The sequence below is a fragment of the Mesocricetus auratus genome, unplaced genomic scaffold (assembly GCF_017639785.1).
Source record: "Mesocricetus auratus isolate SY011 unplaced genomic scaffold, BCM_Maur_2.0 Super-Scaffold_6730, whole genome shotgun sequence".
NCBI lineage: Eukaryota > Metazoa > Chordata > Mammalia > Rodentia > Cricetidae > Mesocricetus > Mesocricetus auratus.
In genome coordinates this window covers 78,841,803-78,854,785 of record NW_024429184.1, presented here as the reverse complement: position 1 = coordinate 78,854,785, position 12,983 = coordinate 78,841,803, and the positions used below count along the sequence as shown (strand labels likewise).

The 12,983-nt window shown below is 44.6% G+C and overlaps 1 protein-coding gene across 1 annotated transcript in view; it reads right to left on the bottom strand.

The window, feature by feature from the left end:
• Window positions 1-2,408: 2,408 nt before the first annotated feature.
• Katnal2 (katanin catalytic subunit A1 like 2) overlaps window positions 2,409-12,983 on the bottom strand; it is a 53,046-nt gene continuing 42,471 nt past the window's right edge. Inside the window, exons 14-16 of the mRNA XM_005076463.4 lie at window positions 4,827-4,989; window positions 3,469-3,571; window positions 2,409-2,780 (exon numbers count right to left, since the gene is read on the bottom strand). Coding sequence (XP_005076520.2) covers window positions 2,638-2,780; window positions 3,469-3,571; window positions 4,827-4,989 — 409 coding nt within the window. The 3' untranslated portion in view covers window positions 2,409-2,637. The remainder of the gene's footprint in view (window positions 2,781-3,468; window positions 3,572-4,826; window positions 4,990-12,983) is intronic.

Below are 12,983 nucleotides of genomic sequence, written 5' to 3'. Positions count from 1 at the left end.
TGAGTGGCAGAATGAATCCCTTTTTCATATTACAGTCATTTGCGTGGAGCCATGTTTACATTATCGTGTTTATTTGTCGTAAATCACAAAGATGTTTTCCACATAAATTCACGAGGGTTTTGCTGGCTTTTTATGATACCAGCCATCAAGGCCTACTAGCTGGAAGCACATTTCTGTCTTTAAGAGGCAGTAGTGAGGCATCAGATCAAAAATCATATAAACTGCATAGGTCACTGACAACTCTGAGTGTCTTCTAGTGTTTACTTTCTTGTCATATACATTGGAACCGTTTCCAAGACTGATGTGCCTTGGAAACTTCTATTTATTAAATGCTTACTGTGGCTAAAGCATAAGGAAGACAGCAGACATAGCTCTGTCTCCTAAGATGAGTATCTTCTAGTCAGGGTATTGAGGCATATAAAAATGAACTAACAGTACAAAGGACTCCGACAAATTCAAAGCAATGGTAGACTTCCTATAATGGAGTGCAGAAGCTGAGCAAGTTTCCTTAACTTCTGGGGATCAGGTAGTTGTTGGCCAACACCTTTTTAAAGAACACTTCATTAAATCAGTAAATGACAAAAGGACCTCAAACCATGGATCTTACTTCTGAGGACAACCAACGGAATCACACACACAGTTGCCGAATACAGTGCGAATGATTGGTAAGCGATGAAGACGACAACTAAGGCTGAGTTTACCGGTGATAAGTGTGGTCCACCAACCAGACATATAAAGGATTCCAGTAATACAGGAACAAGGGTTGACTAACCCTACTTGCCATCATTGAGAATGATGTTTCTAGGAAAATTAGATCTGGCAATGTTAGGCCAATGTTGACCTGGGCTGGGTCACTACTGTGCCCTTTAGAGAGTCCCTGGCCCTCACCAGTTCACCTGCCCCCCTCCTGCCTCTGCCTTATTCCATACCTAGCACACCTTACTCATGTACTATCAGTTTCCTTGCTACCTTAGTCATTTGAGTTGTGAACTCTGATTTATAACAAATAACAACAAAATACCCTACGATGGACTAAGTTAAATTTTATTTATTCCAACCACTGAGAAGTCAACTTCTCAGACAACTTCATATGTGTGTGTATGTAATGTGTGTATGTGTATAATCTTTTTTAAATGCATGCGTGTGCATGTGCACGTATGTTCTAGAGCCCAGAGGACAACCTCCAGTGTCACCCTCAGAAACACCATGCGCCACCTTTGAGGCAGGATCTTCTTGGTCTGGAGCTTACCTGCCTGGCCAGTGAGCCAGGGTGTCCTCCTGTCTCTGTTACCTCCCCAACACTGGAGTTGTAAACATGTACCACTCAAGATGGCATGTTTATGTGAATGTTAGGGATCAAACTCAGGCCCTCGTATTTCTGAGGCAAGCTAACTGAGCTATCTTCCCAACCCTTTAGAGCACTTGCATTCTTACAGAGGACCCCCTAGTATGGGGGTACACAGCACTTGTGTTGAGAGCTCACAACTGCCTGTGACTCCAGCTACAGGTGACCCCAGGAGCCGGCACACTCCTCTGGCCTCCATGGCATCTGTACACATGTGACATACACTCACACAGAAACATAAGGAACAAATAAATAACTGTAGAGTATAATCTAGAGTAAATCCATGCATTAGCTGGTCTCCTTTCTCAATGCCCCCCCCCAAAGAAAGGAAGAGAATTGAGAAATTATAAACCCACAAGATCAGCCAGTGAGAGAATGCAGATGAGAAGATGGAACAACAGAAGATGCAAAGTAGATGGAGAGCCAACCAAACTGAGTACACAATTTATCCTTCAGAACTCTTTCCTCAAAGCCTGGAGTCTTCCAGGCACCAGGAGGGGTTGCGAGGCAGAACTGAAAAGTCAAGTGATTGAAAGTTAGCTAATAAACTAGTTGGGATCCAGAAACCCTGAGAAGCTAGAGCAGGAGAATGGAGGTTTTCCTTTATTCCCTGGGAAAACAGAAGTTTGGGGCTTGGGGACAATAAGTGTGAGGCAGGACAGTGGTCACAGTGGTCAGCTAGGGTAAGAGGGACTGGAAAGAAAGGGTAGGTGCAAATCCGGTTCTATGGTGGTCTCCTTCCCCTAGAGCAGAGGAAGTGGGGAGAACAGAGTCACATGAGGTGTTCATGTTTAGGAAAGCACACTCGGGAGGCAGAGGTAGATGGATCTCTGTGAATTCAAAGCCAGACTGGTCTACAAAGCAGGTTCAGGCCAGCCAGCACTACACAAGCCTTGGAAGAAAGCCAAGAAAGGGGATGGGGGAGGGAGAGGGAGAGAGGGGATACTGATGATATCTGACAGGCTCGAGAACGTGTTACAAGAATGAAATTATGAACAGAGACTAAGAAAATACTTTTCTTCAAAATGAAGACCTCGGTTCACAGACAAGGAATACTACAAGAAACTTCTTCAAAATTTTATAGTCGAATTGTGAGGAAAAACTGCATTGCCTGACCCAACAGCACACATAAATCTTCACTTTGCTGACATCCATGCCACAAGATCTCATGTTTCCAAAATAACACAATTGTCCAAATTCATCCAGCGTTCAAGGATAATATCCTCCCTTCCACCAGAGTCATTGCTGTGGAGGCTGTCACTGACTCTGGCCAGGTCAGGCTGAGGGCAGCTTTACACAGACTCATATCTCTCTTGCCAGGCCAAGTATTTCTCAGTCAGATTCTTTGCTGAAGGCTTGGAGTGAGCCAACACATCCAAAAAGTCGCTCGTAGTCACAGTATCCAGCTGGATCCCGGGTAAACTGCTACTGCTCTCTAGACAAAAAGGCAGCAGTCAGGGCGCAGTGCGTAACAAGAATTCTTGAAAAGCTACTGGGCCAGGTCTGGAGACAGTGCCTAATATCCCGTTCCTGGCTCTAATGGAGCTCAAATGCACATCTGAAGAGGGCTGCTGGGGAAACTTTCTAACGTACAACTGACACCCTGACGCCCCACTCACCCTCACCTCCCTGCCTCCAGAAGGGACGTCAATATCTTGTTATCAAAGTACCATTACTGCTTTTGTAGTACCTCAGATGGACCCAGCCCCACACCAGCGTGTGCCAGAAAAGTAAAAACCCAGCAACTGGAATCTTGCAACAGAGGAAGCAGCTGAGTACATGGGGGATGGGGATTTGACCAGAGAGCACACAAATGTAAAAAACCACCAGGCTCCAGGCTCCACCTGCTGGTCAGACCGGGTGAGATGTTTGCACTCAAAGAAAGCATTTGGCCACTAAGCTGAGTCCATTTTAGTATTTGTACATTGAGACAACGTCTTGTTAAGTTGCCCAGGCTAGCTTTGAGCTCTCTATGTAATCCAGGCTGGCCTTAAACTTGATCTGGCCTTCGGTCCCAAGTGACTGGGAGTACAAGCATGTACCATCACATCCCACCAAGAGTTGGGATATGTAAACACAGATTTCTCTCCCAAGTCACGATCACTGTGGGACACCAATCATACCTGGCTGGTGATTTTCCAGCAGGTTGAAGATCTTTCTCACTGGCCGCATGGCTGCTTCCCTGCAGACTAGCTTGATGTCGGAGCCCGAGTAGCCCTCTGTCTCCTGAAACAGTAGCAAAGCTAGGACAGTCAGCAGGCAGAATGCTGGTGTCCTCTTCATTCTTGCAGGCAGGACCCAGTATCAGACTCCTGGCTTAGAATTTTGTCATCCCTGCTCACCATGCCAGCATCCCTGGGTAAGCAATGCTGGAGGGACAAAAGGTGCTAACAAGCACAGCTAACTGGCCATTGGGGTGATAGCTTCCTCATACCTTCGAATACGCTGTGAGATGACCATGGAGGACTGGACCACCCAGTGTTGTGGGGCCCTTATCCTAAGTCCATGATGGCTATAGTGGATGTCTTGTTTGTGCGTTAAATAAGAACATCATTGCGTTTGAGGAACTTCAGAAAACATTAGGTTTAAATATCTACCCAAAGCAGAAATCCTGGGAATGGATGCCTGTGGATGGCTGTTCTTGGCTGTATACTTGACTATATCTGGAATTAAATAAAACCCAAGCAGCTGGGTATAACTGTGAGGGATATTTTCTTAAATAAATCATTTGAAGTGCCAATAACCACTTTTAATTCAGATCTTTGGGGGTGGGAAGATCCACCTTCAATCTGGGCTATACCTTCTGCTGGCGGCCTATGTAAATGCATTGAAGAAGGAAGCTTACTCTGTCTGTCTGTCCTCATTCTTGCTAGAAACTCCATTCCTTCACTGGCACTAGAGAACCATTCAACTACCTCTTTGGGACTGTAGATTATACTGAAGACCAACTGAGACATTAGCTTTGTGGACTGAATTCTTGGGCCTTAATCTGGTAGACAGCCATTGTTGAAGTAGCTGGGCCATAGCATGTAAACCATTCTAATAATCCCCTTCATATGTGCATACATGCATGTACTGAATATACATATATTCATTTTATAAGTTCTGTTCCTCCTGAGGATGCCGATCAATACAATACCCAATGAGGATCAACAAGATACATGCCTTGAGTTTTTCTTTGCAGAGGATTCAATCAATTCATTAATCACAATAACCCACAATAACTGTGGATTCTTCTCTACCCATTTTAGAGATGGAGAAACTAAGGCTCAGAGAGGAAGTGATGTCCCTGAGGTCTCACAGCTGACATGCTGCAGGGCCAGGGTTCGACTGTAGGCTCTCTAAATCTGAACACCATGCTACTTCCTACAGCTCCCGCTTCCTTCTTCACTGTATCCCCACCAGCCTTGGAGCCCACTCTTTCATAGGGGGGTCCACTACCCTGCTGGGCAGCTTGGAGCCTCCCTCTGAGGCTGCCCACCTGGCTCAGCACGCTGTACTCCAGCTCTGTGTGCAGCTCCAGGGCATGGTTCTTGCTCACAGGGGGCAGCCAGTGGTAGATCATGGCCTCTCTAGCCTCTTGGCTGGGGAGATCAACCAGAATCCTCTTCTCCAAACGCCGTAACATGGCACAGTCCAGCTCCCTGTATCACAAGACAGGCAATGGATGGGGTGGCAAACAGTGCTTCAGATGGACAGACAGACAGGTAGATTTCTTACATCTAGAGAGAGAGAGAGAGAGAGAGAGAGAGAGAGAGAGAGAGAGAGAGAGAGAGAGAGAGAGAGAGAGAGAGAGAGAGAGAGAGAGAGAGAGAGACGGGACATGTGTGGAGGTCAGAGGACAGATTCTAGAAGTTGGTTTTCTCTTTCTACCTTGTGGGTCCCAGGTCACACTCAGGTCACACTCAGTCTTGGAGGCGGCTGACTTTACTCACTGAGCCGTCTCACTGGCCCCAGCATCTATATTCTAAGTGCAATCTATTTAGCCTTACAAGAAGCAATTCTGTACGTTAATTGTCACTATAACAGAGTAGTTAGGACAGTTACTTCATGTTGTTTAAAGAGAGAAAGAAAATTTAAAGATACGACAAAGGCTGGTGAAAAGGAAAAGGGAAGAAGGAGGAAAAGAGACAGGGCACCTTCAAGACTCGTCACCTGAGGGATGTGCATTAGTGACAGTGGGCAGAGGACGACTCACAACAACGAAGCATTTGACATTCCACTGAGATTTTAATATGACTTGCTGGATTTGATCTTGCCAGCAAGTCAGTTATTCTATAACGTCACTTGAGCATTCTGGAGGTATATGAACTTTCCTGAAACTCATCCATCCTGGGATGAATAACCACCTCAGTCCACTGCTCTGCTGAACTCAGCACCAATACCCTTCTTCCTAGATGCCCAGTACCAACATAGCCTAATGAAACATCCATTCCCCGTCAGGCCAGGTTTATACAATTTCACACTAGTAGGTAGTTTTCCTAAACCTCTTAATGTGAAAAATCCAAGTAAATAGAAAAGCAGAATAAAAGAATGCAATCCGGGGCTGGAGAGATGGCTCAGCGGTCAAGAGCACTGTCTGCTCTTCCAGAGATCCTGAGTTCAATTCCCAGCAACCACATGGTGGCTGACAGCCATCTATAATGGGATCTGATGCCCTATTCCTGCATGTAGTCTATATACATAAAATAAATAAACCTAGAAAAATGCAATCCATTTATACCCCTGCCATCTTGACTCAATAGCAGACAACACTTGGCCACATTTGCCTCATGTAGCTTCCCATATAGTCTTACTAAGCTTCTAGATAAATTGCACCATTAACCCCATCTATAAATTCCACTCCATCATGCCGAAAATATCTCTCCAGGATTTCCCCACCAAATCCAATGAACATGTATTGTATACAGTCATTGTCTCCTAAATCTGTTGCTCAAAGCGAGCCTCTCTGTCCCAGAGAGAAGGAATGGAGCTCACTGTAAAATGCCTCGCATCCTAAATTCTGGTGTTTTTCTTATGGTGCTGTGTGACAGGTCATTCTGTTACCTAGCTTTAGATAGAAGCTGGGACTAAAAGTTTGATTAGGACCAAGGTGCTCATTATGGAGAGTGTGTTTCTCAGGCAACATGGTTTTGTACTACAGCACATCAGGATACATATTTGTGTGTCTCAATATCAATGACATGGTGTCAATTGCTGAGATCATCTGGATACATCTTCTAATAAGTATTAAGCATTCTGTGTACAAGCCTTGACACCACATGTCCGTCCCATCCTTTCTCAGTTAGTAGTTGTAGAATCTGTTACTGACCCTTATTTGAAGGAACCACTGTTCACATAAGCTTTCATACAGTGATTTAATACTGTTTTTGTACCAGATTTTAAAAAACATTTATTTACTTATTATGTATACAGTAATCTGCCTGCATGAACACCTGCAGGTCAGAAGACGGCACCAGATTTCATTATGGATGGTTGTGAGCCACCATGGTTGCTGGGAATTAAACTCAGGACCTCTGGAAGAGCAGCCAGTGCTCTTGACCCTTGAGTCATCTCTCCAGCCCATGGAAAGATTTTGTTTTACTGAGACTATTTGTCTAGAAGGCCAACAGATCAATACCAGGAGTTCCAAAGAAAATGGCAGAGGAATCTCATGAAGAAGACAACTCAAGGGAATGTCCCAGATTCCCAGTAAAAGGTTTTCTGTGTTTGAAATGTTAATGAGACCTAACGTTGAAACAGCATTTGCTAGATGGCTGTGCCAAGCTCTTTACAGACACTAATTCACTTACAACCCCATGAGGCTATGCTATTGTTGTTAAGGATGAGGAAACAAAGGCTTAAAAGGAGTAAGTAGCTCACCTGAGCTACTGATGGCTCAGGAACGACAGTATGACTTGGAAAACAGGCTGGCACAGTTCTTGGCTCATGACTCCCAAACTGCCTCATACTGAGATTTCAGTACACCAGAACAAAGAAAGGATGACAGAAGTTTCCGGAGAGAAAACAACAAGTTACATACGATGGATTACACAAAACGCTTCTCAAGTCACACATGGTACTGCATACCTGTAATTCTAGAAGTTGGGAAACTGAAGGATGAGGATCAAGTGTTCAAGATTAGCCTGGGTGCTGGGCGGTGGTGGCGCATGCCTTTAATCCCAGCACTCTGGAGGCAGAGGCAGGCAGATCTCTGTGAGTTTGAGGCCAGCCTGGTCTAAAAAAAGCTAGTTCCAGGACAGCCTCCAAAGCCACAGAGAAATCCTGTCTCAAAAAATAAAAAAAATAAAAAATAAAGATTAGCCTGGGCTACACAAGCAAGCTCTGGGCCAGCCTTGGCAGCACAGCAGGATCGTGTCTAATTAAAAACAACAACAGCAACAAACTTTATCCACAGCCACATGAGATATTAAAAGAGACCAATGTCTTTAAAAGTTTGAGGAAAAAATAATTTCCAATAAAAAAATCTGTAGCTTGATCAAGCTATTGATAAGAATACAGATAGTTTCAACATGCGAAGCCTAAACAATAAAACGAACCAAAGCCAGGCAGGATCTAAGCTCCAGAGGACCTGACACAGAAGAGAAGGAAATTACCAGGGTGTGACCCCCTCTGCACATAAGGTGCATGGGACAAGCGATTCTGTTTGGACCTGGCATGAAGGTTCTAGAAGACAATCTGCAAGGAGAAGAATTTGACAGACTGGTACATCTGAGGGTATCAAGCAACTGTTGATTTTTGGACAGTACCTAATTCTTGTCCCCAACTTATCCTGAGTGGCTTCTTCATAGGAAGATCAAGACAACAGAAGCACATGGGGGGCGGGAAGGCAATTATTCAGTATAGATGTCTGTATTGATCAGCTAATGCCCTAAAGTGAGAGATTTACCTCAAAACTGCCTGTGGGTACAAAATAAGTGCAACTCTCTGACAGCCAGGCCTGATGAATGCACTCTTAATGACATCAATAATCATATCATCATATGAGAGAGGAAACAAAGGACAAATGGAATGTACCCAGAAATCATTCTTTATGCCAATATATTTATATATAAAATGTAACTTGTGGTCACCAGAGAAGACTCCTCCTGGCTCTTTGCACTTAGATTTTACACTAGTTATTTTTGTTCTCATGACTCCTTCCTCCTGGTTATTCAGTACTTCTATGCCATCAGTGGTCAAATCAGCCAGTAAGCATGAGACACATAAGACATATGAAATGCAGCAAGGCTCGCAGACCTCTGCCTACTCTAAACACAAAGCACGATATACCCCTGGCCACACTGAGCACTACCAAGGGCCACAATGCCTGGGATGTGACAGCCTCAGTAACCAAACCAGACCTTCAGGTATCCCCTCAACCTTGACCATCGTCTTTGCCATACTGCATTGCCCTGGAACTGTGATCATGCCAAAATTCACAGCATGAGAGAATCAAGCACAATTAAGTGTGTCCCTTCAACAAATACAGTATTTCAAGTTCAAGCTATCTCGGCATGCTAACAGAAGAGCAAGCCTCCATTCAGTAGACAAAGTCTTTGCAATCCATCCATAACCACATGAAATGGATGGCCATGGGAGAGCAGGCTGCGGAGCTATCTTTGATAGCTCACAGGGAGACAGAGGTTCAAGTGCTGTCTTCTACAGTGAGCCCCACACAGAAGGCTGCTACGTACACATTTCCCCAGATGGATCCACTCTCTGTCCTTGAGTTCACTTTCAATTCTAGCTCTGATGTGGGGGGAGGGGGCATTTACTGGGTTCACTACAAGGGAGGAAGTCTTGGCAGTAACTGCAGAATTGTTAGCATGTTCATGTCATTTTCTTTATGGGGACTTACTTTCCACTTTGTCAAAAGGGATGCCGTTGTTCAAAATCCAGAGAAAGTGCTCTCTCTGTGTGCAGTAAAGACTTTTGGTTTGCTTTATTATCTATCATAAAAATTACTTATTACACCAGGCATGGTGGTGCACACCTGTAATTCCAACACCTGTGCAGTGAGGAAGACAGGGCATGAGTTGGAGAGAGCCGGAGCCATACAGTGAGTTCAAAGCCAGCCTGAACTCCTAGCAAGATCACTCTTTTCTGTCTGCACACGTAGCTTACACGGTGCTGACTACATTCCTAGCTCATGGCTATTTATGCATATGTCTCCAGAGGCCAAGTATCACGGACAGTATGTCTTGGATTCCTGCTTCTTCCATCATGTAGAGCACTGAAAAGATCCCAAGAAATCCCACTCAGGTGGGCAGGTGTGCAAACTGTGCACGTGGATCTACTGGCTTTGTGTAAAATGGCCTGCTTTCTTAAACTCCTTGAGTTGTTTATAAAGGGGGTTGTGCTTTGTTGAAAAGTAGTGCATTATAGCCAAAATTAGCTTAGCTTCATAGGGAGGTACTACATTGACTTAGGCAATGGGGACAAAGCACTGTACTTCCATTCTTAGTGACAATCAGGGACATTGTGAGTTCTGGAACTAATCTGCTGGGCTCACATGGCAGTGCTTTTGAAGAGGCCTGGAGAGATGCATGTGCAGGGCTCCTCTTATCTGAGGGTCTGGAGAATCCAGCAAGGAAGCCGCAGCAGTTCAGTCTTTGCTGTACTCGTGTGTGAGCTAGAAGTGTCACTTCGTAGGAGTGACAATGACCTCACATTACCTATTGATTATTCCCATCCCAAAATACAGTACTGATAACTGAGGAGAAACATCTGATGGCTCTGACCACAGCAAAAGGATGAACTAGAACAGAAATCTTGTCTTAAGTCCCCTTTAAAACCTCAAGTAATTATAAAAAGCACTTTCTGAATGTACAGTGGAACCTCCTGGAGACAGAGGTTCTCAAGAGCCAAAAATAAAGAAGCTCAAAATCAAAACTGGATAGAAAATTATGGGAGACTTGGGCTATGTGCCTCTTGGTTGCAAAAGGCTTAGCTTTTAAAGGCTTCGTGTGGGGCAACCAAGAAGGCCTGGGTTCCTCAGAGGTAGCGCCAAGGCTTGTAACATAAAACAAATACTCGATATGGCTGAAGACATACCCAGTATGATAGCGTAGGTTAGAATATTTCCCCATTAGCAATGGAAGACATCAGGAAAGCAAGTTCTGCCTTGCACTTTGGGGAGAGAAAGTCTTCATGGATAGTTTTAAACTATTGGCCTTGTTGTCACAGTCCGAGATATCTTAAGCTGAGAAGAAAAATTAAGTGAAAGTGGTTCAAAGCCTGAAACAGTCAAATTTTCTCTAGGGTCTCAATGCATGACTCACATGGATAGCATCTATCATCAATAAAATTACAAAACAACCATTAATAAATTACCCTTAATGAATAAACCATTAATAAAATTACATGTAACGACCTCCATGAATGAAAGCCAGAAGGAAAAAAACCTAACAAACATGCACTCTATTGACTGGAGAATAAAATAATGTTTAAAATGTGACTCAAAAATATGATCAAGAGACTTGCACTTGTCACCCCCTGATGACTGAAACCCGTGGCTTTTATACAATAAATAACCTAAAGGGAGACTCTGAGAGGCTGGGAGAGGAGGCAGACTGTCCGGGGACCTCAGGACTTAAGAACTGTCATGGCAACCAGTGCCCTGGGCTTTCTCGCCTCTCATCTGTCCTGATGGTTCACTGGAGAAGCCTGTAACGCAAAACTGCACAGACAAAGCACCAGGAACCCTCTCCAGTCACAAGATCAGAAAGTGGAAATTTATAAGACAGAAACCTATTTGATATTATCTGTTATAATCTAGCCAAGCACCGCTGAAGATACCCCTCCCACCAAAAGATTGGAGGGGTGGCAAGGAGGGAGCAGAGTCACCAGTGGGATGAGACAAGTAGATGATGGAACACTAATGTAACAGAATTGTTTGCAAAGGTGACCGCAGTACATCAAGCAGGCCACAGCACAATACAATTCCACCCACAGGATGACTCCATTCTGTTGCAGTATGTGCTCCATGTGCACGGTCTGAACACATGGTATCTCTGGGGTGTGTTTGGCCACTAGATCTTCTTTTCAGTTTTGTTTGTTTGCTGTGCCGGATGGAACCCAAGGCCTCAGTCACACATGCTAGGCAAACACTCTACTTTCCCAGATAGGTCCTGCTTTCTGCACAGTGCTTACTGACCTGTGAGAGACCACATCAGGAAAATGTAGACCAGGTCAAAGCCTGAAGCTGGAAGACAGAACCTCAGAGAGCACTTCTCTTCCGCCAGGTTCAGAATGCTGGTGGCTATTGTGAAAAGAACCGGGGTTATGTTTGCTGGTCTTTTCCATCACAAACATGCATTTCTATAGGAACACCACACCAGGCAGGAGCATACAACAGGAAGAAATGCATTTACACTGGTGGCAGAAAGGCAGTCAGTCTAAGCCAGCCTAGCAGCTGTCCTAGGAACATTTTTTTTTATGAGACAGGGTTTTTCTGTATTGTTCTGGAGGCTGTCGGTCCAGCCTGGCCTCGAGCTCACAGGGATCCGCCTGCCTCTGCCTCCCGAGTGCTGGGATTAAAGGCGTGCACCACCACCACCCGGCTGTCCTAGGAACATTTTAAATATTCTAGAAAAATGGAAGTACAGTCACAAGGGCTCCCCCCATACAGGCCAGGACAGTTTCATTTGCAGAGCAGGAGACTCTCTGCTCTTACACCCTTTTCTGACTATTAGAAGAAACTTATCTTCTAGTTTTTTAACCTGCTTCATTGGGTCAGTATCTACTTTCCTAGAGGGTTCTTGGAATTTCTAGCCGTTTGGAAAGCAGCCAGGGAAGACAGGAGTGTCAGCATGTCACTCACTGCCCCCACACCTTATTTGTACAAACTACTGTAGAATTAAATAGACATCGCCAGCTGGAATTTGCCTTAATGGCCCTGTTCAGCACGTCATTTCCTCTGGACCGCTGGGCCTGAGCTTGTGAATATGCAACAATCAAGGCAGGTCAAATTAGCCCTAATTATGCTCCCTACATTTCTTAACATGGCTATTACATTAAGTGGTAATATTAAATGTGCAGCACTGTTTATGCCTCTTTGTTCACTTACACATCAGAAGACAGGGAGAAGTGTTCCTTCTTGCTTCCTTCAGGCCCTCTTCCATGCTACAGACCAACCAAGGTAAGTGAATAAAAACTGTAAGCCAGAACACTGCTGAGACAGCAATAAAGGATTGCTTGCCCAGTGCCTGAATGATGCGCTTGATGAGAACCGCCCCAACTCTAAGTAATTGGGTATTTTAAGACTGAGTTCTCCCATGATTGTTCTGAATTACTTACTTCCCCAGGTTAGACTGCTTGGGTCAAATGAGCCCCTTTCCTCAAGTAAGATCCTGAAGCCAGGAAAATCTTATTCATTAAGAATATTCCTCCTTCCTAGAATTTTCCTTATGAAAAGGAGTGGCAGTATGTCTCAAGAGTGTTAAAATACAAAGCCCTTTCATTCAGTAAGCCCACCTCCAGATATCTTTCATAACAACAGAACTATTCCCAAAGGTGTTGTTTTGTGCATGTGTGCACACTGGTTTATGTATGCACACTCATGTGTGTGGTGGGGGTACATGTACATGTGGAGACCAGAGGACAATCATGAGGTATCATTCTTCAGGTGTCACCACCCTCATTCCCCCACCCCCAT